At 42.4% G+C, this 21,514-nt stretch overlaps 1 protein-coding gene across 1 annotated transcript in view; it reads right to left on the bottom strand.

Moving 5' to 3' along the window:
* Positions 1–21,514, bottom strand: part of PSME3IP1 (proteasome activator subunit 3 interacting protein 1) — a 208,577-nt gene that overhangs the window by 25,062 nt on the left and 162,001 nt on the right. The window contains exons 5-6 of the mRNA XM_086947739.1: positions 20,522–20,655; positions 19,448–19,512 (exon numbers count right to left, since the gene is read on the bottom strand). Of these exons, the coding sequence (XP_086803865.1) occupies positions 19,448–19,512; positions 20,522–20,655 (199 nt within the window). The remainder of the gene's footprint in view (positions 1–19,447; positions 19,513–20,521; positions 20,656–21,514) is intronic.

Below are 21,514 nucleotides of genomic sequence, written 5' to 3'. Positions count from 1 at the left end.
GTTTTTTTTTTTAAATGTTCTTGGCCGGATGGTGGGCAGAGTAAGCTGATTTTTTTAAATAGTAGGCAGAGAGGCAGACACAGAAAAGGGACATTTATTAGCGACTGACAGACACTTTTTCAAAGTTGATTATAGCCCGAAGAAATAGATGGGAGAGAATGAAATTTCAAACGAAGCAAAGGAGGGAATAAGAGCACCCCTCCCGATATAAATGAGCCAGTTGGCAAGACCCTACCTCACACTTTTGATACACAGTGTTGAAGGGTTGAATTCTCCTGTGAAATGTAAAGCTCTTTTGCTCTGGTTGTTCATTAATGATACTGATGTAGATCTTTTGCATGAAACACATCTATTAAAGGAAGATGTTGAGAGACTTCAATTGTAGCGAAAAATTGTGGGATTTCAATCACTCAAAAGTTAGAGGGCTGGTAATTCTAGATATGGCTTCTATCCCAGTTCCGTTGGGAACAGTGCACAATGACAGTGAAGGGACAATGGCTGGAATAACAGCAACCATTTATAATAGGCAGTGTAAAGTGGTTTCAGTTTATGGACCCACAGACACTAGGGAATCTTTTTATGACCATTTCATTCCAACCATACTACAGTTCGAGTTGGATGACCTGGCGGTAGGTGGGGATTCAACTCTTGCATTCAATCTTAGTTTGAATGGGTTGGACATTCCTGGCATAATACAGAAATCTCCCCTTGTATGGATTTATGACCTGAACCTTATTGATATGTGGTGCTACCTATGCTCTGGGGACAAAGACTACATGTATTCATTAAACGTGCATAGTGCCCACTCTAGAATTGACTATCTTCTCCTTTCCCAGTCTTTGGTTAAGGTGGTTCGGTCAGCTAACATAGGGACCCAAGATAATGTACCAATAATTTTGGTGTTGGACATGACTGTTCGAACAACTTTACCACCTCATGTGCGGAAATGAATGAATTAGCATTTACAGACCCTGTATTGAGAGCAAACCTAAAGGAGGTACTGTTTGAGAGAACTATTTGAGAGAAAATGTGACAAATGGCATGCCTTGATCGACAATTTGTGATGCAGCCAAAGCAGTTTTGAGGGGGGAAATCAAGCGAACACACAGCAAACTTCACTAAATAGGACATAAACAGAAGGTTAGAAGTGATGGCTGAAATACTAAAACTAGAAGAACAAAAAAGTAAAGGGCCATGCAAAGCTTAGAATGAGATACGAAAAGATGGGGTAACTTGTGGAGATGTTGATAGAGAAAGCAGACCATAAACTATTAGATACAAAACAACTACATTATGAGAAAGGGGAATGGAAAAAAAGCCTATTAAATTAGTTGACAGAGCCTTGAATGCAACACAGGCTATATGGGCTAAGGAGGGAAGGAAGTTATTTAGAAAACAGATCAAGGTATCAAGTATATCTTGACAGAATTTTACTATAAATTAGACATGCGACCAACTTTTCAGGCTGACTACTTAAAAGAGATTGCTTTTCCAAACATAGATCCCAACAGGTTTAATACATTGGAAGAGTGAATGGTATATTACAAATGAGTTATCAAACTCAGTTCATAAAGTCTTTCAAGCAATACTTAGCTTGGTTCTGACCAAGGTTTTCAAATACTTTGCAGAAACACACACAGTCACTTCCAGCACGATGAGGTCCACGTTCACTTAAAGTTTGAAGCCTAATAAAATCCAGAGTCTTATGGCTTATATAGGCCAACTGCCCTCCTAGCTTGTGATGTAAAGCTTTATACATAGATTCTGGCTTAGAGAATTAAAATTCTTTAGCCGATCTTTATCTCACCCTTTCACGCAAGTTTTTATCAAGGATAGGTAGGCCAGAGACAATATTAGATTGACCCTTACTGTCAGCGATAAAGCCTCAATGGATATGGTACAGTTACTCCTTCTGTCGCTGGATGTGGAGATGACTTTAGACAAGGTACACTGGTCATATCTGAAGAGACTCTTGGTCAGACATGTTTATAAGTGGGAGAGAGGTTTTAAGACCCAATGGTTTTGTGAAGGGGTAGGAGCATAGGTGCCCTTTATCACCTTCAATTTTTCTTTTGACCATGGAATCCTTTTTTTTAAATTTTACTTTTACAAAAGTTGAAGGCTAATCAAGATATAACAAAACTGCAGATCTACTCCAAGATCATTTGGAAGCTCCAGGAGGTAACAGTTTTAATTATTTTAACTCTAAGGGGATATGTGTGGACACAGATTTGAGGGACAGTAGGAGAGAGACAGTTGACAATGGGTTGTAACTTTTTCTCGAAGTCTATCCGGAGCGCTTCGATCCTCATCCGAACCCAATGGTGGAAAAAAACAATCTAAGGATGGAGCCGATGCCCATGCGCACTATCACCCAAGGGAGGAGTCACCAGCCTCGTGACTACAAAAGACTTCTCCAAGAGAAAAACAAGTGCAATGATCCGAGCCCAACACCAGATGGCGATCTATTCATAATGTACCATCTGCAGCCCATATGCTTCGAACATAAAGGTTCAATTTCCTTTTGGTGATCTATTGGGATTATGTACTTGCACCATAAACTCATTGGGCGCCCAATGGTTATGAAAGCATTTCTGCATAGCGTGTAGTGCTGTAGATTCATATGTTTAACATTATCCTGCCATCTAGTGTTGGACTCGGACTATTACAAGTTGCTTTTCTTCAAAGAAGTCTTCTAGTCAAGAGGTATAGTGACTCCTCCTCCATTGTGTATTGCACTTGTTCCCCAGCTCTTTTGTTAGATTGTTTTGGCTCATTGGGTGAGCATTAGGAAAGGAGCAATATAGTGACAGAATAGAGAAACATACGTAGACGTGTGTGCTAAATATAAGAGTAAATACTGCAACCAAATGCGTCCGGGGAGGAGGGTGATTGCTTATGAATCTTAGGCACTACACGCTACAATTAAATGTTTACACGGTAAGTAACATAGTCCATTCGTAGCATGTGTCTGCTATAGATGCATATACTTAGCATTGAATGAAAAGCAGTGCTCACCTTTGCGGTGGCTAACGGGCTAGCGACTTGTTGAAGTACTGGTTTTAAATAGTATTTTAAGTACAGCTTGACTCATTCTTGCTTGTTGTTTTGTATAGACATCAAAACAGTAGAATTTTGTGAATGTTTGTGGGTTATTCCATGTTGCTGCTGTGTCAATATCCTCTATAGGGATAGGTCTTAGAAAAGTCATAGTGACTCCCTGTTTACATGTGGAATGAGCCCGTGGTGGTACTGGAAACACCATTTTGGCTTTCTGGTAACAGGTTTGAATGCATCTAACTATCCTTCAAACAATTCCTGCCTTGGATGTGGGTGCACCCTGGTGAGGCTTGGTAAAGGCGAAAAATATTTCTTGTGTTTTCCTAAAGGATTTTTTTATATCAATACAGAACATGATAGCCCTTTTGACATCTAATGTATGTAGGGCTTTCTCTGCTACTTTGTCTGGGTTAGGAAGACCACTGGTAATTGTATGTGTGAGTGGCTGAAACCACCTTGGGTAGGAATTTTGGATTAGTTCATAGAAATAACTCTGATGGGAACATTTTAAAGAGATAACCTATAATGTGTTGCACTGTGGGTGTTAAAGGCTGGATTTGCCTTTTTGTACAGTAATGTACAAAGCGTTTCCATTTTAGAGAATAAAATGCTCTAGCTCTAGGTCTACGGTTGGTCGGTTTAAGGATGTCCATACATTCTTGTAGAAGTTTGAAATCCCTAAATTCTGGGATTTCAGGAGCGAAATCGCTAGATTTAGCTGATTGGGATGCATTACTTTCCCATGATTTTGAATTAGTATATTTGGCCAAAGTGGTAGTTTCTTGTGTGGCATTGTAGACCGTTGCAGTACAGTTGTGAACCATGCTTGTTGTGCACATGTTGGGGTATTAGGATTAGTGTAGAGACATTTGTGTTAGCTTCTATACCACATATGAAATGAGTGGGAGAGGAGAGAAAGCGCAGGCAAATACTTCTGACCAATTAATCCATAGGGCATTGCCCTTGGGTTGAGGGTGAGGGAACTTAGAAGCGAAGCTTTGACATTTGGTGTTGAGGTGAGTGGCAAACTCGTCTACGTCCGATGTCCACCATCTTTTGAAGTAAGAGTGGAATAGTGGTAGGTTGATCTCCCACTTGGGTACCTGCTGATGTGTTCTGCTGAGCATATCTGGGAAGTTGCTGTCCACCACAGGTAGGCATTCTGCTAGGAGGTGGATTTTGTGAGAGATTGCCAACTGCCAGATGCACTCTGATAGGAGGGATAGCTGTGAGGTGTGTTCCCCGCTGTTTTTGGATATAATGTATTGTAGTCCTATTGTCTGCGTATTAGCACTATCTTCTGGTGTAGGTGACTTCAAAAAACTTTTAGGGCTAGTTGAATTGCTAGAAGTTCTAGATGAATGATACGTAGATGTCTCCGATATACTGTCCATAGACCGTGAACCGTGAGATCCTGCATGTGTGCTCCCCATCCCTGAAGGGATGTGTCTATGGTAATAGTAACCTGTGGAATTGGGGCTTTGAAGGGGGAACCCTGCAACAAGTTGTTGCAGCTCACCAGTGCAGGGAGCAATGGGTCCCAGGCCCTACCAACACTAGATCTCGCTGATGCCCCTCCGCTTGAGACCATTGAGATTGCAGAGTTTCCTGAAGGGGATGCATATGGTTCTGGCGCGTAGAACTAAGGCAATGCTTGAAGACCTCATACCTAAAAAAAACATTACTTATTTTACTGCAAGTTGAACTTGTGGTTGAAAAAAGAGGCAATTTGTGTCTGAACTTTTGAATTTGAACTCTTTCTGGATTGTCGACACATGTTTCGCCCCCTTTGGCTATTGAGCCTGGGGCCTTTCAAAGTCTGCGAAAATGAGACGGACAAACTGTCCCCTTCATTTCTACAGGATGACAAGACAGACACTACTTTTCTCCAACAGCTAAAGAGCTTTTACACCTCCAAGAACTCTCCATCTGCAAACTGGGCACATCCAAAACCAAAGAACTTGCAATAAATGGTCACTCCTACACAAAATTATTTGTTTTAAACTGTGACAGCACTAACATGATCTACTTAATAACCTGTAACACCACATCAGACCTCTAAAAATGAGAATTCAAGAGCATTTCTGAAACAGGCACAAAGACAACCACAAGTGCCACTAGTGGAGCACTTTACGAATCATCACTCTCATCAGCGTACTTTCTCTTTCTGTGATTTATTCAAACTGAAACAAAACCAACAAGGGGGTGATGTAGAACTGAAACTATATCAACAGGAAAGCTCCTTGATCATCCGCTTTGATACAGTCCAGAATGCCCTAAATAAAAACGTAGAATGGCATTACTGGCTGTACGATTCGGGCCTCGAATGTAAACTGAGGTCACGTGTTACGTCTATTTTTAGTTGCCGGGGCAGAACTCACTTAGACACTGTGATTTCATCCCAACCTAGAGCAGACAACCATCTTCCCTGCGGAGACGCGCTCATTGTTCAGCTGGCCGTCCACAAACATAGTATGTCTGCACTTGGGCAGCAGTTTAGGTGAACCAAGGCCTTGGTTCCAGTAGGGTTACCAGTAGGGTAAGTGTGAATTCCCCTTTTTTTCCAACTATTTCATGCATGCTATTAAGTGATCCAGTTTAGACCTTTCCTTTTTATCGTGCTTTATAGTTTTTTTTTAATCGATTGTCATCCTTTTTCATATCCCCGTTTAGATGGTCTCTGTCCTTGACCAAAAAACATGGACCAGACATCAATCTGTAGCATATAAATACTATACCAGCATTTTTAAATACCAGGTGAATCCTAAGGATTCTTGGTGACAGGTTCTCTTTATGCCCTCATTTTCAGACATTTAGTCACAATTGGATAGATTTTTTTAACAATATCTTTATTGTTTTCTTGGGCAATTACAGCTTCTCTATATTAATTTCTTGTTTATTTCGTATTTCTTCATCTTCAATTTGGTTTCATGAGCACTAGCGTGGGCTATAAGATGACACTTTTAGGACTGGACATACAAACTAATATTTAGTCAATTTTTAAATAATTTTAGAAGGACCCTGACATATTTTCTTGTCGTACTTTACATGACTTTTTTCCTAAGTACATTGCTTCCAGGTGTAAATTCGACGAAATGCACATAGTGGACCACATAGCCATAATAAATAATAAATGAATGTCCTTACAATTTCAATACTGTTTATTGCAGAACGAAGTCAATATCATATACAAGAAATTTCCTGATATTCTGATATCAGTTTTTCAAGTTTTGAACACTATTGAAAATATAAAGCATGTCATCACTAGACAAGTATATTGAGATAATTTATTGTGATTTCTCATTATGTAATAAAGAGGAATGAATGAGTATGTATGACTGTATGATTGAGATCTATAGGAGTGTTGGTATAGTTGGTTTGTTTTAGAAGAAACAGTATATATTTTGTATATGCATTGAATGTATATATTTATTAACTGTTTTTTCATACAATAAATGTACAACATTTGATTATATTTTGGGTCTTCTGGATCATGCATTAGGAGTCCCCTAATTTAGTATTGACTTGTGTCAATGATAATAACATTTATAGTGGACTAGGAGTATTTTAGTACAATTTATTTATTTGTCCCTGACTTAGGAACTTCATTCCTCACCAGGGGAACCCCAATCTATTTTAAGTTAATTACTGGGTATAATGCATTGATGGGCTGTCAAATGATGAGCCTACAAAAAAAGACTATACTGAGATAAGCTGGCTGCAAGAACATTGACCTGTAACAAACCACCAACATAATCTTGGTATGAGGAACTGCAGGACTTATTTGCATTGTGCAAATTTACTGTTTTCTATGGTACATGTCTACCAAAGTGTACCTACCACTTATTCGATCTCCCATTGCACATTGAGCTTTTTGTTTTCTTACTAACCTCCCCCATTCACCGAAGACCTAGACACTTAATGAGCAGTTCTGTGGTCGATCCAGGGGTCCTAATACGCATGGACCTGCCAAAAGGTTTTAATAGCAACGAATAACACCTTTACCATTTGCAATTTACCTGTGCAAAGATGGCCGCCTCTACCAGCCAACCCATACTCTTGTTATATGTAGAATCTACCCATATATCCCACCTCCCTCGCAAAACTTTACACTACACGCATCGTGGCGGTTTATCCACACAAATTAAATATTGTGACACTCATGACGGACCGAAAGTGGATAGCCCTAACAGCTACAAGTTACACATTTACCGTCCGCAATTTACCTGCTTAAAGACGGCAGCCGCTACCAGCCGACCTATTCTTCCATGATACGTAGATCCTACCTCCATGTTAAACGCCCCACATTACACACATTGTGACAGTCGGTCCACATTTTAAATAATAAAATATTAGGATATCCTTTCCTATTAGAGTTCTAGTTGCCGTACCTTTAAGTCTATGACAGCAGACTATAGCCTCAAATAAATACAACCTTACTTGGTAAACCATTTATCCACTTCACTCTCAAAGATGGTGTTTCCCCTACGGGATGCCGATCCAACAGTCCCACTAGCGGCACGGGCACCAACAAGGTATCCAAATACATCTTAAAACATGGTGCTATAGAACCACGCCAGTACCACAACCAGTGGACGAGCTACTGATGCGGATCCCATCCAGGACTAGGTAAGAAAAATACAGAGACAAGGTACCAATGAATTCTTTTAGACTTTATTGTAGCACACCATGGCTCAAGGAACCACAGGCCTTTTAGCATATTAACTAACTAGCATAATTTATCGGGCCCAACTATATTCTGTGCACTCCAGTCTAAGAATAAGCTCAACACTGGCCACCTAGGCTTGCCATTTCATTACAGAGTAAACTGCTCAGGAGTACCGGAGCCTTCTCTTTTCTTTAATCTTGTCTATGTTGATGTACTAGGAACTCACCTCTGTTTCACTATAATGTGTTTATTCGGTCAAAAACACATTGTACAGAGAGCCGCATTATGATTAACCTTTAATGTCTAGTACTTTTGGCTGCACACTGAGAAGTATGCATGACATGTTCATAATGCCGCCATAGTCTTTAGTATGTAATGACTGGCCTATGACGGCTAATGCTAATGTGGTACTCCAAAGACATGACCTCCTTATTTCTGAAGCTGTATGGATGCTTTGTTGGTGTTCTTTGATGAAATGCTTCAAAAACGCACATTGCGCAGGACCACAGTATGTTTAATATTTGAAGCTTAATATTCAAAGTTTTTTTCCTCAGCAAAACTGGAGATGTACTTGTGACATATAACCGACTAGCAGACTTGGGGGGAAATGTTGATGATTCATTGTTGGTGGTTAGCAGTAATGTGGCACTCTGAAAATATGAGTTCCTCGCTTCTGAAGCCTTTTATATGCATAAATTGAATTCTATTTAGATGCAATAGGCCAGGACAATATCTTATTGACGAGATTTTAAAAACAACAAATTATATAAATGAGGTATTGTGATTGGTTAGGTCTATGTAATGTATATAAGGTATAACAGCCTTTGCCACTAAGCATGCCTTAAAGTACTAACAAAGGTAATTCTGCTTAAAGTACTAATCTACCCCATAAGACAATGGTCACCCACCATCAATAAACCTTCCCCCCCTTTCCTCTTTTTCCACCTCTTACCCCCGGCACCCCCTCTTCTGCCGCTCCTTCTTGATTTCTTCAGTCAGCCCGCTTACACTTTCTCCTGCTTTTCTTTTCCCTCGTTCCCCATTGCTCAAGTTCATGCTCTCGACCCATCTGCTTATCAATCTAACTTTCAACATGTTGTTTGCTAGCAGCTACTAACAGGATAAATACCTAGCACCCCCCCTTTCCTTTTATATAACGAATGACCGCTGCATGGATCTGGGTAGCACTACTGTCACATAATGGATATAAAACTTTTGGACACTATAAGACACTTTGAATACAGGAAGTCTTTGTAAAAAAAATTTTTTTAGTGACCATAAAACAAGCTTCAGCTCAATATCAATTAAAAAATTACATATTAGGAGAGACATACGTTACAGGTTTCACAATGCTCGATATGCCCCCAGCATAAGCACCTACTATTAGATAACCTCATTCTCTTGTCGTAAACCATAGCATCATTTCTCCCACGTCACTACACACCCTCCCGACGGCCTTTATCAAAGGCCTCCATACTAGGCCCAGGCACCCCATATCTTTTCACCTTTACGTGGGCAACCCCAGCTCTGATATATCACCCGTTCTGCCCCATAGCACCAGTCTAGGTCTTTCTTCCAGGTTGAGAGTGTGTGGGCTGCCCCTGCTCCCCATGCTCGGGCGATGTTTCTTTTGGCCCCTCCTACAGCCAGGGCCAGCCTTGGCCCATTGCGGCCACGTCGTTTCACCAGTCACTCCTAAGATGAGCCATCTTGGTTCAAGAGGGACACTCTCACCCACCACTTTCATCATTACTCAGGTTATACCTTCGCAGTATGTTTGAATCCAAGGGCCTGACCACAGTATATGAAAGAAAGACCCTGTCTTGCCACAACCCCGTACACATTTGTCAGTCTCACAGGTGCCCATTCGGACGTAAGTTATTTGAGAAGCATAGGATCTGTGGAGAATACGGAGCTGACTCAGTCCGAACCTTGCTCTTATAGCTATTTCCTGGGGGTCTGTAGCGCCTCAGCCCAATCATCATTCTCTAATAGGCCCACATCGGACTCCCAGGCCTCCTCAGTGGGCTCAAACAGTCTGGGGTGTTGTTAATCAGTTTCCTATAAGTCAGAGAGATGGGATTATCAATCATGGGATCTAGGAGTAGACGGTCCTAAGTGGCGAGTATTCTGGTTAAGTGGGTTCCCTTTTGCAGATGACAATGAAGCGCATGGCGCATCTGTCGGTATCGTAGATACTTCCCCCTACCCATTTGGAACTGTCCCTGCAATGTGTCAAAGTCCAACATTTTCCCATCCTTCCAGACAGCCCCCTAATGGACAACCCCTATAAGACTCTTTTTCCCGAAAGCCCGTTAGTCGTGTCAGCTCTCCCAATTGCCCACCCTCCTGCAGCATTGTATTTTCAACTTTCATTATCTATAGGGGGCACATATCCTGTGCCCTGCAAATTTGCCTTTTTTCAAGGCTGTGTGTACAATTAATAAATCTAATGTAACTTGGCCTTTAATATATTAAGGGTCCACTTTTTTCAATTATAACGGTGACAACCATAGATGTAACTGGCTGCTTAAATATGTCCTGTGTAAAGGACAAAATGCCTTTAAAAATAGGGAGTGATTGAGCTGCCTTTTGCGAAGTGTTTCTTCCAGAAAACCTCCTCCTGCTGCATAGTGTGTAGGGCTACTTTTTGGTATGAAGTTGCTCTGCTAATAATATCAAGATGGAAAATGCTACTTACCAGTATGCATCTGTTCTTGGCATGTAGAGCTGCAGAGTTGCACACTGTGCATAGATCGCCACCTAGTGTTGGGCCCGGATGTTTGCAGTTTGTAGTTGTCCTGAAAAGTTCTTTGGAAGTCACGAGATAGGCAACTCCTCCTTAGGACTACATTGCGCATGGGCATCGGCTCCATCCCCAGATTGTTTTTCGCCATTAGGGAAATGATGGAGCTTTGCAAGAAAAGGAAGGATGCCCATGCAATTTTTATCTAAATAAGATAATACTGGAACAGATAAGGGTAGCCGGGGAGGCGGGTGGCCGTGTGCAACTCTGCAGCTCTACATGCCGAGAACAGATGCATACTGGTAAGTAGCATTTTCCGTTCAAGGCATATGAGCTGCTGATTGCACACTGTGCATGGATTGTATAGCAGTACCCACTCTTAGCGGCGACCACCCCTATCTGTTGCAGTAGATTGGAATAATGTTTTGAGAACAGCCTGGCCCACATTAGCTAGTTGTTTTGTTTGCAAACTACACAATAGTGTTTTGTGAATGTGTGCGGTGTAGATCATGTAGCTGCTCTGCAGATGTCATCCAGGGGAATGTTCTCTAAAAATGCCATTGAAGCCCCTAATTTTCTTGTAGAGTGGGCTTTAGGAGGAACAGATAACGTACGTTTAGCTTTGTGGTAGCAAACCTGTATGCATTTGACAATCCATCTAGAGGTACTATGTGAGGAATTATTCTTTTAAGGCCTTCCATAAAGGCTTTAATGGCAGGCACTCTGAACAGAGATAGATGATGTCTGTTTTGCAGATATGCTGCTATTGCAGCAAGATGTAGTCTAATAGACGTATAGGCTAAATTACATCTTTGGAGATGCAGTAAGTATCCTATGATGTGTTGAATAGACACATTTAGGGGATCAATAATTTTGTTGTGACAATATATCACAAATCGTTTCCACTTGACCGCGTAACATGCCCTAGTGGTTGGACGTCTAGCTTCTTTAATGACATTCATGCAGTCTGGAGGAAGGTTCAGATATCCAAATTCTAGGACTTCAGGAGCCAGATCGCAAGGTTGAGCTGAGCTGGGTGTCTGATCTCTTCACGGTTCTGTGTTAAGAGGTGTGGAGATAGGTGCAGTTTTTTGGTGCGGTACTACAGACAGTTGTAGCAGTGTGGTGTACTACGGTTGTCAGACCCACGTTGGAGCAACTAAGATGAGGGTTAGAGAATGCTGCTGTAGTTTGCGTACTACTGGTGGCATGAGTGGTAGAGGTGGAAAAGCATACGTAAATCTGTTTGACCAATTCATCCATATCGCATTGCCTTTTGACAGTGGGTGTGGATATCTGGTGGCGAAGCTTGGGCATTTTGCGTTTTTGTGGGTGGCAAATAGGTCTATTTGAGGTTGTCCCCACATCTGAAAGAATGGTTGAAGAACTTGCATATGAAGTTCCCACTCGTGGGTCTGTTGCGTTTGACGACTTAACAGATCCGCTATAGTATTTTGTACTCCCAGAACATGCTGGGCTAGGAGGAATATGTTTTGAGGTATAGCCCACCTCCATATGTCCTGTGCTAGTTGAGAGAGTTGCAGGGAGTGCGTGCCTCGCTGCTTCTGTATGTAGTAGATTGCTGCCATGTTGTCTGTGAGGACTAACACAGCTTTGTTTGCTACTTGCTTCTGGAAAGCTGTTAGTGCTAGGAATATTGCTAGTAACTCCAGATGATTGATGTGGAGTAATTTTTGTTGCGGTGTCCACCTGCCTTGCATGGTGTGTTGCAGTAGATGGGCTGCCCAGCTGGAGAGCGATGCGTCCGCAGTCAAGATTATCTGAGGAACTGGCTCTAGGAACGGTCGTCCCTTGGAAAGGTTTTTGGTGTTCCACCACTGCAGAGAGCGATGAGTCCGACCGTCCACCAACACTAGGTCTGGTAAGTGACCTTGAGCCTGGTTTAATTGACGTGATAAGCACTCTTGTAGCGGAAGCATCTGAAGTCTTGCATGGGGTACTATGAAGATGCAAGAGGCCATCATCCCTATGAGTTGCATGAACACTCGTGCTGGGAGGGAGTGTTGTAGCTGAAACTTTGTTAGAAGAGATTACATGCTGGCTATCCTTGCTGGAGTGAGATAAGCTAGCGCTGTTGAGGTGTTTATTGTGGCACCGAGGTACTGTTGTACTTTGGATGGCTGTAGATGAGACTTGGTGTGGTTTATTGTGAACCGCAAGTTGTGGAGCAGTTGGATGGTGGCATGAGTGTGTTCCACGCATTGATTGTATGAGCTGGCTTTTATGAGCCAGTCGTCGAGGTACGGGAAGACATGGATGTGCTGTCTTCGTAGATGCGCTGCAACTACTGCTAAGCACTTGGTGAATACTCTTGGTGCTGTTGTGACTCCGAATGGGAGTACTTTGAATTGATAGTGCTGCCCGTCTATTACAAATATGAGATACTTTCTGTGAGCATTGTGAATGGGAATGTGGAAGTATGCGTCCTTGAGATCTAGAGTAGCCAGGAAGTCGTTTTGCAGCAGGAGCGGAAGGACATGTTGGAGTGTGACCATGTGAAAATGGTCTGACTGTATGTATATGTTTATTGGTCTGAGGTCTAAAATAGGCCTTAGAGAGCCGTCCTTCTTTGGAATCAGAAAATATAGAGAGTAAACCCCCTTGTTTTGTTGGTGTAGAGGAACTGGTTCTATTGTACCAGGGATACTACTTCTTGCTTTAACAGTGATAGATGTTCTTGTGACAGGGGACGCTGTTTGGGTGGTATGTTTGAGGGGGTAGATGTTAGTTCTAGACAGTAACCTGACTGAATGATTTGTCGCACCCACCTGTCTGATGTGATGTTGATCCAGGCAGACAGGAATGGTTGAAGTCTTCCCCTCACAGGAGTGGAATGTTGGGGGGTAAGGGGAGGAAAGTCATTGGTTAGGGGTAGAGGCAGAGCGGGAGTTGTTGTTTTGCCTCTGCCTTTGTTGTTGTTACCCCTGTAACCCCCTCTCTGGTACCCCTTAGTGAATGGTTTTGTATGAAGTGGAGGGACTTTCTGAGGAGTAGTCTCTTGTGTTGCCTCTGTATGATGAGCGATGAAAGGAACGTCTGGGAGCTTGCTGCTGCAAGGCTCCCATAGATTTTGCTGCATCAGTGTCTTTTTCAATTTCTCTAAAGACACGTCAACATTTGGACCAAATAAATGTGTGTAATCAAATGGCTGATTAAGGATTGAGTTTTGTACCTCAGGTTTAAAACCTGAAATACATAGCCAGGCATGTCTACGTAGTAGGGTGCTGGTATTGATTGCCCCTGAGGCAGTATCTGCAGCGTCTACGGCACAACGAATGGAAGTATTAGTGATATTTTTACCTTCCTGTATAAGTTCATTAGCCCTGTTTTTGTATTTGTCTGGTAGGTGCTGCATTATGGACTCTAGTTCATCGTAATGTGCCCGGTCGTATCTTGCCAGCAACGCTTGGGTGTTGGCAATGCACCAGATGTTAGCTGCTTGTGCTGCTGTTCGCTTGCCGGAGGCATCAAGGAGCTTAGATTCTTGATCTGGTGGTGAGGCCTCACCTGATGTCTGGGAATTAGCACGTTTACAAGCATTAGACACTACTAGAGAATCTAATTGTGCTGGACCTTTAATATAAACGGGGTCTGCAGAGGCAGCTTTATATTTTTTCTCAATGCGAGGATGGAGGACCCTTGCCCAGACAGGATCCTTAAAAATCTCTGAGTGCTTGATGACACCCTTAAGCATTGGTAAAATGGCAGTAGACCTTTGTGTGTTATCAAAAGTGTCTAGTAGGAAATCATCCTCCACTGCATCGGTGTGCAAGTCCACCCCATGATATTGTACAGCCCTTTGGACTAGTAGGTGAAACCCTATAGTGTCCTCTGGTGGGGAAGTTCTGGAAGGGTATAAATCATCTTGTGGGACGTAAGGTCCATCAGGGGTGTTGTAATCATCCCATGGATTAGGTGGCTGAGGGGGACTATTGGTGCCAGCTGGGTCGTGTGCACCCCCACCTATGTCGTCAGAATCTGTGTCTACATCATCATCTAGATTAGTATATGGTGTAGGTGAATGATGTGGTGGAGGAGGTGTAGGAGGAGGAACAATATGGGGAGGTGGTGGAGAAGGGACCCTTAATGAAAAGGTTGCAATGTCCTTCCTTGGAGGGGGAGGAGGTGCTGGCGCCTCAAGTGGTCTCTTCTTGGAGCGGAGAGTCAATTGTTCGGTTTTAGGATCCTTTACAAGAGTTTTCTGATTGCGATCCGGTGTAAAAAGTTCTTGTGAGTGGGGCAAATCCTTCGGCGTCGAAGTTTTCGGCTCCGTAGGTTTTTTCGGCACCGAGTCGGTAGCTGGTGTCGAGTCTTTTGGCTTAGGAGTGTGCCCTTTTGCAATGTCTTTCACCGGAACCAGTTTTTTCAGTCCTGGGTGTTTTTTCGGCTCCGACGCTTGTGAATCTGGCGCTTTCTGCAGTTTTTTACTCCGCTCCAAATGCGGTTTCGGCATCGATGAGCCGCTGCCAGTCTTCGGCGCCGTGTGGTTAGGTGTCGGAGCAACGGTCGGTGTAGTAAAGGAAGATGGCTTCTTCTTTGGTGTCGGTATAGGATTGGCACCGGGAATAGGCTGGCTCGAGGCTTCGTGGGCTTCTTTGCCGGGCCCGAAGGCGGGGCATGGGATGCAGTGTCTCGGTGTGCACCCGGGCCCGAAGGTGAGGGTGTGACCGAAGCCTTTTTTGAGGGTGCCGAGGAAGGGTTTGGGGCGACGGTCTTACTTACGACCCGTTGAGCTGGAATGATGTCCTCGACGTCGGAGTCTTCGACATCTGAGGATCCGATACTCTCTTCGGCGTGCTGGTGTTCTGGCACGTCGACGCCCTCTTCGAAGATGTCGTCGGGGATCGAAGCGGACGAGCGAGCCATAGTTCTCCGGGCTTGTCGGTCCCGAATGGTTTTCTTGGAGCGGAATGAGGCACACGCCGAACAGTCTTTAGCCTCGTGCTCCGGTGAAAAGCAAAGGTTGCACACCTCATGTAGGTCGGTGTGGGGAAACTTCGACCCACATTGAGGACACTTCTTGAATGGCGTTCTTTCCATAAGCCAGAAAGCAAGGACTAGGTAGGCCAGAAGGCCTTCGTCGACGACCGGAGTGTGCCCTTTTGCAATGTCTTTCACCGGAACCAGTTTTTTCAGTCCTGGGTGTTTTTTCGGCTCCGACGCTTGTGAATCTGGCGCTTTCTGCAGTTTTTTACTCCGCTCCAAATGCGGTTTCGGCATCGATGAGCCGCTGCCAGTCTTCGGCGCCGTGTGGTTAGGTGTCGGAGCAACGGTCGGTGTAGTAAAGGAAGATGGCTTCTTCTTTGGTGTCGGTATAGGATTGGCACCGGGAATAGGCTGGCTCGAGGCTTCGTGGGCTTCTTTGCCGGGCCCGAAGGCGGGGCGTGGGATGCAGTGTCTCGGTGTGCACCCGGGCCCGAAGGTGAGGGTGTGACCGAAGACTTCGAAGTGTTAGAGAATCGCGTCGATGTAGCGCGATCAAAACAATACCGTCGAACTGGGTGAGGATTGCGCGCCGAAGGAAAATCGGTTCCAAACTGGAGCGCAGGAAACACATCCGAGCCCGATGGCGGAAAAAAACAATCTGGGGATGGAGCCGATGCCCATGCCCAATGTGGTCCTAAGATGGAGTCACCTATCTCGTGACTTCCAAAGAACTTTTCAGGACAACAACAAACTGCAAACATCCGGGCCTAACAGTAGGTGGCGATCTATGCACAGTGTGTAATCTGCAGCTCATATGCTTCGAACATGGTGTTTCATTTGGAGGGGATGGTTTAGCTGTAAGGATCGGAATCTTTCACAGGATCCACATATTAAATATCCAATGGTTCAGGGTCGGTTTCAAAAAATCCCCCTGTGGATCTGTGAAATAGGGGATATTGTATTCCTCTGGTTGGTCGTCACCAATGGGCGACTGATCCGGTGAAAAATGTGGTTGCTCTGAGGATAGGTGTTCAGGAAAGGGTAAATGCCCTGGCCTTGGTGGTCGTGAATTATGACAAATAGCAAACCCAGGCAAAACCAAAGTTCAACAATACAAGGAGGACCAGCAAACTAAAAATAACACTAAACTAGAAGGAATTTTTGTATAAATTAAACAAGATTTTCAATAATTTTCAAATGCACATTGATAAAAAATTGTAAAAAACATAAGTATGTTTTGATAACAAATTACATTACGATCAAAATACATAAAATACTATTTAAAAAGATGGTAAAGTTGAGGTAGTGACGGTTTCTTCAACGCGTTTCGACACAATGTGTCTTCGTCAGGAAAGTACCATCATATTTTTAATCTGGGAAAAATTTGGAATATAACACAGCAACAATCAGGTATTATAATGTTCTGAACACCTTAGTGTAGTGGAGCGTGTGAATCACAGCAACACCGCTAACTAGTGTTATTTTTAGTTTGCTGGTCCTGATTGTATTGTTGAACTTTGGTTTTGCCTGGGTTTGCTATTTGTCATTATATCTTTTGCCCTGACACAGGAAATTGATCCTTATTCACGGGGTCCTTGTTGTTTACACTTGGTGGTCGTGAAGGCACAGTAGGCGAGGATGGAAGCAGAGAAGGAGGTGAAGGAGTAGGACAAGGAGGAGAAGGAGAGAAAAGATAGGGCTTCTGCCTCTGTTGTTGTTCTGCTTTGGTGGTTTAGCTGTTTGAGGCCCAGCAATGTCCTCCTCAAATGTGTTCTTCCTTTTGGGATGTGTAAGGAAAACAGGTGGTGGTGCCTATGTTTCCCAGTATCGGGGTAAGAGTCTTTGTCCCAAGTCAAGCTTTTCTTGCAAGGGCTCTAGATTGGGCTGCACTGGTCATTGCTGTGGCAATCTTTTTTGATTTTCATTGGTGGATGCCGAAGAGGGTTTTGATCCTGATACGGATTTGATCGTATTGGTTTTCAACACCAATGTCTTAGGTGCCGGCGTTGGCACCTATGGCTTTGGTGTTGAAACATCTTTCGATTTCAAGGTTCTTCGAATCCAATGTGTGTGGCTTTGGCTCAGAGTCTTTGCCTGACTTGGATAGTGCTTATGAGGCCTTTTTCAGTACGTGCACCGAAGCACATTTTAAGGCTTTATATTTTCCAACGCTAGTCTGAGGCTTTCCAAGCAAAGTGGATTTATCTTTGTGCGTCTGATGTTGGAGACCACCATGTCTAGAGGCCCTTGGGGCTCCAAGAGCCAGTTTGGGTGGTTAGGCAGGGGGCTGGGCAGAGTTCGCAGAGGTACTCACATGCTCTTGCCTAGAATCAGAGTCAGAGTCCAAGTTAACCCCACTGCTAGCTAGCAGTTTTGGTACATACGGAGGCGCTGCCTGTGCCTCTGTATCCTCCAGTTCCTGTTCGTCGAATGGTGACTGCTCCTCAAAGATGTCTGGTGCGTCTTCAGTGCGTCGCTGCATGGTGGTGAGGGCCAAACAATGCTCGCTTCGCTGCCAAAGTGTTTTCTTTGACCGGAACGCCAAGCACACCTCGCAGGAAGTTTCCTTGTGTTCCAGTGATAAACAAAGATTGCAAACTTTGTGTTGGTCTTGATTAGATTTATTCACGTGGCACTTGGGACAAAAACCGAAAGCTGTGCTTTTCCATCCCTTGTGGACATTGGCATGGAGGCAAAGAAGTTTTGAAAGGCCGAGCCAGCGCTAGGAAATGTTCAATAACACCAGCCGGTGTTGCTCGGTCTTGAATGCTGTTCGATTGGAGAGAAATTACAGGGCGCTGCCAAGGTCTCGGTGAGGAGTTGAGTTTAGTCCTGGAGCTGCGATGTTGGCATCCGAACCTGATGGCGGAAAAATACAAACTAACAAAGGAGACGAGGTATATGTGTAATACATAGCGGAGGAGGAGTCACTATACCTTGTGACTTGAAGACTTCTTTGAATAAAAACAGCTTGTAATTGTCCATGCCCAACACTAGATGGAAGGATAATGCGAAGCATAATTATCTACGGTAAACAAATGCTTTGAATATTTGTTTTCTGGACTGTGTGAATTACTTTATCATAAAAGAAACAAAGGCAACCAAAGATAATGCAAAAGGGAAGATGGGCAATGTTTATATGGATAGAAAGGAAAATGGTTATCTTGGAAAAATTATTTTTGAGTAGTAATTTGAGGTTTAAGAAACCAAACACTGGTCAAACTAGCTAGTAAGTGGTTCGAAAAAAATCTCAACATAAATACAATGCTTTTCAGAGAGACATAAGTTATTAGCAGCAATAGAAATATATCACAAAGTTTAAAAAAGACGAATATGTGAAAAAGAATGATTTACAGTATGTCAAAATTGACATGGTGTACCAGGCAATACATGTAAAAACACGTGCATAAGAGCAACACTAGTGGGCCATCTGCTTAGAAATGTTACTAAATAATCCAATTTTTAGACGTTTAGTTAATATGTATAAATGTCGATAGCATGTCATCCCTAGCTCACTTTGAGGGTCATCGTCGCAACAGATGAATATGGGAAGATATCAAGAATATGGCAACATTTTAACATAGTCTGTATTTATTGGTTACTGAAGCCATGGTTCTAAAAAGAAGTATTCAAGGAAATACTCAGAAGATGCACATGCAGTGCAATTTAGCTTAGGTTTAAGAGAGTCTAAAAAAAGAGTCTCTATTGGAACGCTGGCAGCCTGAAGTCATGAATTGCAAGATGCTCCATTGTTTTTTGCTCAGGACTGTAAATGAATTGAGGGCTACCAACAAAGAATGCTCTGCACATCTAAAGACGTCCACAGTGCCGCGCTCCAGAGGTCACAATCTGAATGCGCACGTACATGAAGAAGGAAGCAATGATATTTTTTTGAGAAAAAAAATACGCGTGCATGCAAAGATGCTGATGTTTACACGTGTGAAGAATGACAATTTTACTGCCAGAAATAAGGAACTCTTCTGATCATAGATAACCAATTTGCATTGATTAGATTGTCTACATACCTTTTTGCTTTCGATCGGGTTCGTGGTCTAACTTTAGCTTCTTTGGACTACTTGAGCTCTCTGTACTATAAAACAAGCAAGAAAATGTTATTTTAGGGTTGAAAAAGTACAAAACTAAAATGATATCTTACATGTACTTATTTTCCAAGACCTGAACTGAGAATTATGGATAAGGAGTGTCCATATTTGTTGATTGGTAAGGACAAACAGGCAGAGACTATACTAATGACATAGCAACCTCCGTTCATTATCTAGCAATAAACTGATCACCATTCAAAGGCTATATGCTGTGAATCTTTAAAAGAGAAATTAATGTTCGTTAAAGATGTGCTGTTTCCTCAGCTATTTTGTAAAACAGACAATTATTCTTTGAAAAATTGTCTGCGGCAAACAGGGCTACCTATTGAAAACCACCCATTACTAAGAACTTTTTCTCTCCTGCTATTAACAGTCTTTGGGTGGTACAAAACCTTCAAACACTAGATTTAAAAGCTTTGGTCTACCAGATATCTGGTTTCAATACCCTCAATGTAATTCCAAGTGTTTTCCCATATGCATTGGTAAAGGGCATTTAAATTAATCCACAGACAAAATGCATCAATGTTTAATTTTCACACCGTCAGATATTCATAATGTCATCTCCATAATGACTACATCTATATAATTATAAATACCTAAAAAGAACATGGATGCTGGTGTTCTTGTTCCACTGTACAATTTCTTAAGTGACATGTTCCAGGGGGGATTTTGTGACCTTGTCCGAGGCAACACTGAAGTCCAAGCAGTAAGTAAGGAACAAGAGCAGGACTGGTAAATTTGTGTCTATTAACAAGTTATGCCAGGCATTCAAGACAGAAATATTTGCTTAAATTGTAGGATGAGCAAACAAATCATGGTAAAGTTCTTAAAGAGGATAGCTGCTTCAGTTTGCCATAGTAAAAGAGGTGTGTCAAAGAGGAATCCATTGGAACCTGCTTCTGTTGTTCCAATGGACTTACTCTGCTTTCCACTAGCAGTAGTACTCCACAATCAGAGGCTAAAGTATGCAAACGTATGGGAAAGAAACAAACTAACGTTCTGTGCTTGACTGCTCCAGCAAGAAGCTTAGCTTGAGAAAATTTGTTCTTGTTTTCAGCTACTTTTACAGATGGTTTCTTCTCTACTTCCTTCTTCGAATCTACATTTTCACCGGCTTTTGCAACAGCACTGTGAAACAATAATTAAGGATAAAACGCAATATGGTATACAAAAGCCACAGTATAACTAGAATAAACAACCTAACATCAAAGTAATAATAACAAATAACATTTTTACATAATGATTGTGGTTGTATGTCACAATAATCAGGGTCAACAATGAAGACCTGCACATATACGGACTCAAAAATATGGACTATCAACTTATTGTCAAGGTAAACATTCAAAGGGAAGTATAGATCTACCTACATTAACAATACGTTGGTAGTCTATATTGTTGGCTCAATGCAAGTGCAGATTGATATTTTAATTTTACTATTAAGCTAGAACACCAATGTTTTCTCAAAGGTTTTGCAGCTTCCTACAGCAGAACATGTTTTTACATTTGTACCAAACAATAGATGCAGCTTCAGAAAATTAAGTTATACACCATCAAAATCAACTGCGAACATGTTATCAACTCTGCATGGATGACTGGTTTACAAAATACATTTTGCACAAGGAATTCTATTGTGGATGTATTGTCTCCGGACTGGTTAAAGATTGAAAATGTCCAATGAACCAAGCTTGAACCAGTACAGAAATAGTATCCTATGTTAAATTATACTTATTTATGTTCTATAGCCAAGTTGTTGAAAACAGTCAATTATTGCACCTGCGATGAGGTGGTATGAACAATCACTGATGTGCTGAATGAAGTGTAGATGACTGGCCAAGAAAACAACACCTATATGGACACTGAGTTGTAACCTTCCTATAACCGAAAGCTTATTAATAGGAACACAAGATGCAGCTCGACATTATTATTTAGGACATTCCCACCTATCTGATTCCCTTTATTTACACTTGTTATATTTTGATTATGCTTGCA

The sequence above is a fragment of the Lissotriton vulgaris genome, chromosome 12 (genome assembly GCF_964263255.1).
Source record: "Lissotriton vulgaris chromosome 12, aLisVul1.2, whole genome shotgun sequence".
NCBI classification, from domain to species: domain Eukaryota; kingdom Metazoa; phylum Chordata; class Amphibia; order Caudata; family Salamandridae; genus Lissotriton; species Lissotriton vulgaris.
Note: the sequence above shows the minus strand (reverse complement) of the source record. Positions and strands in the feature narration are given on the sequence as shown.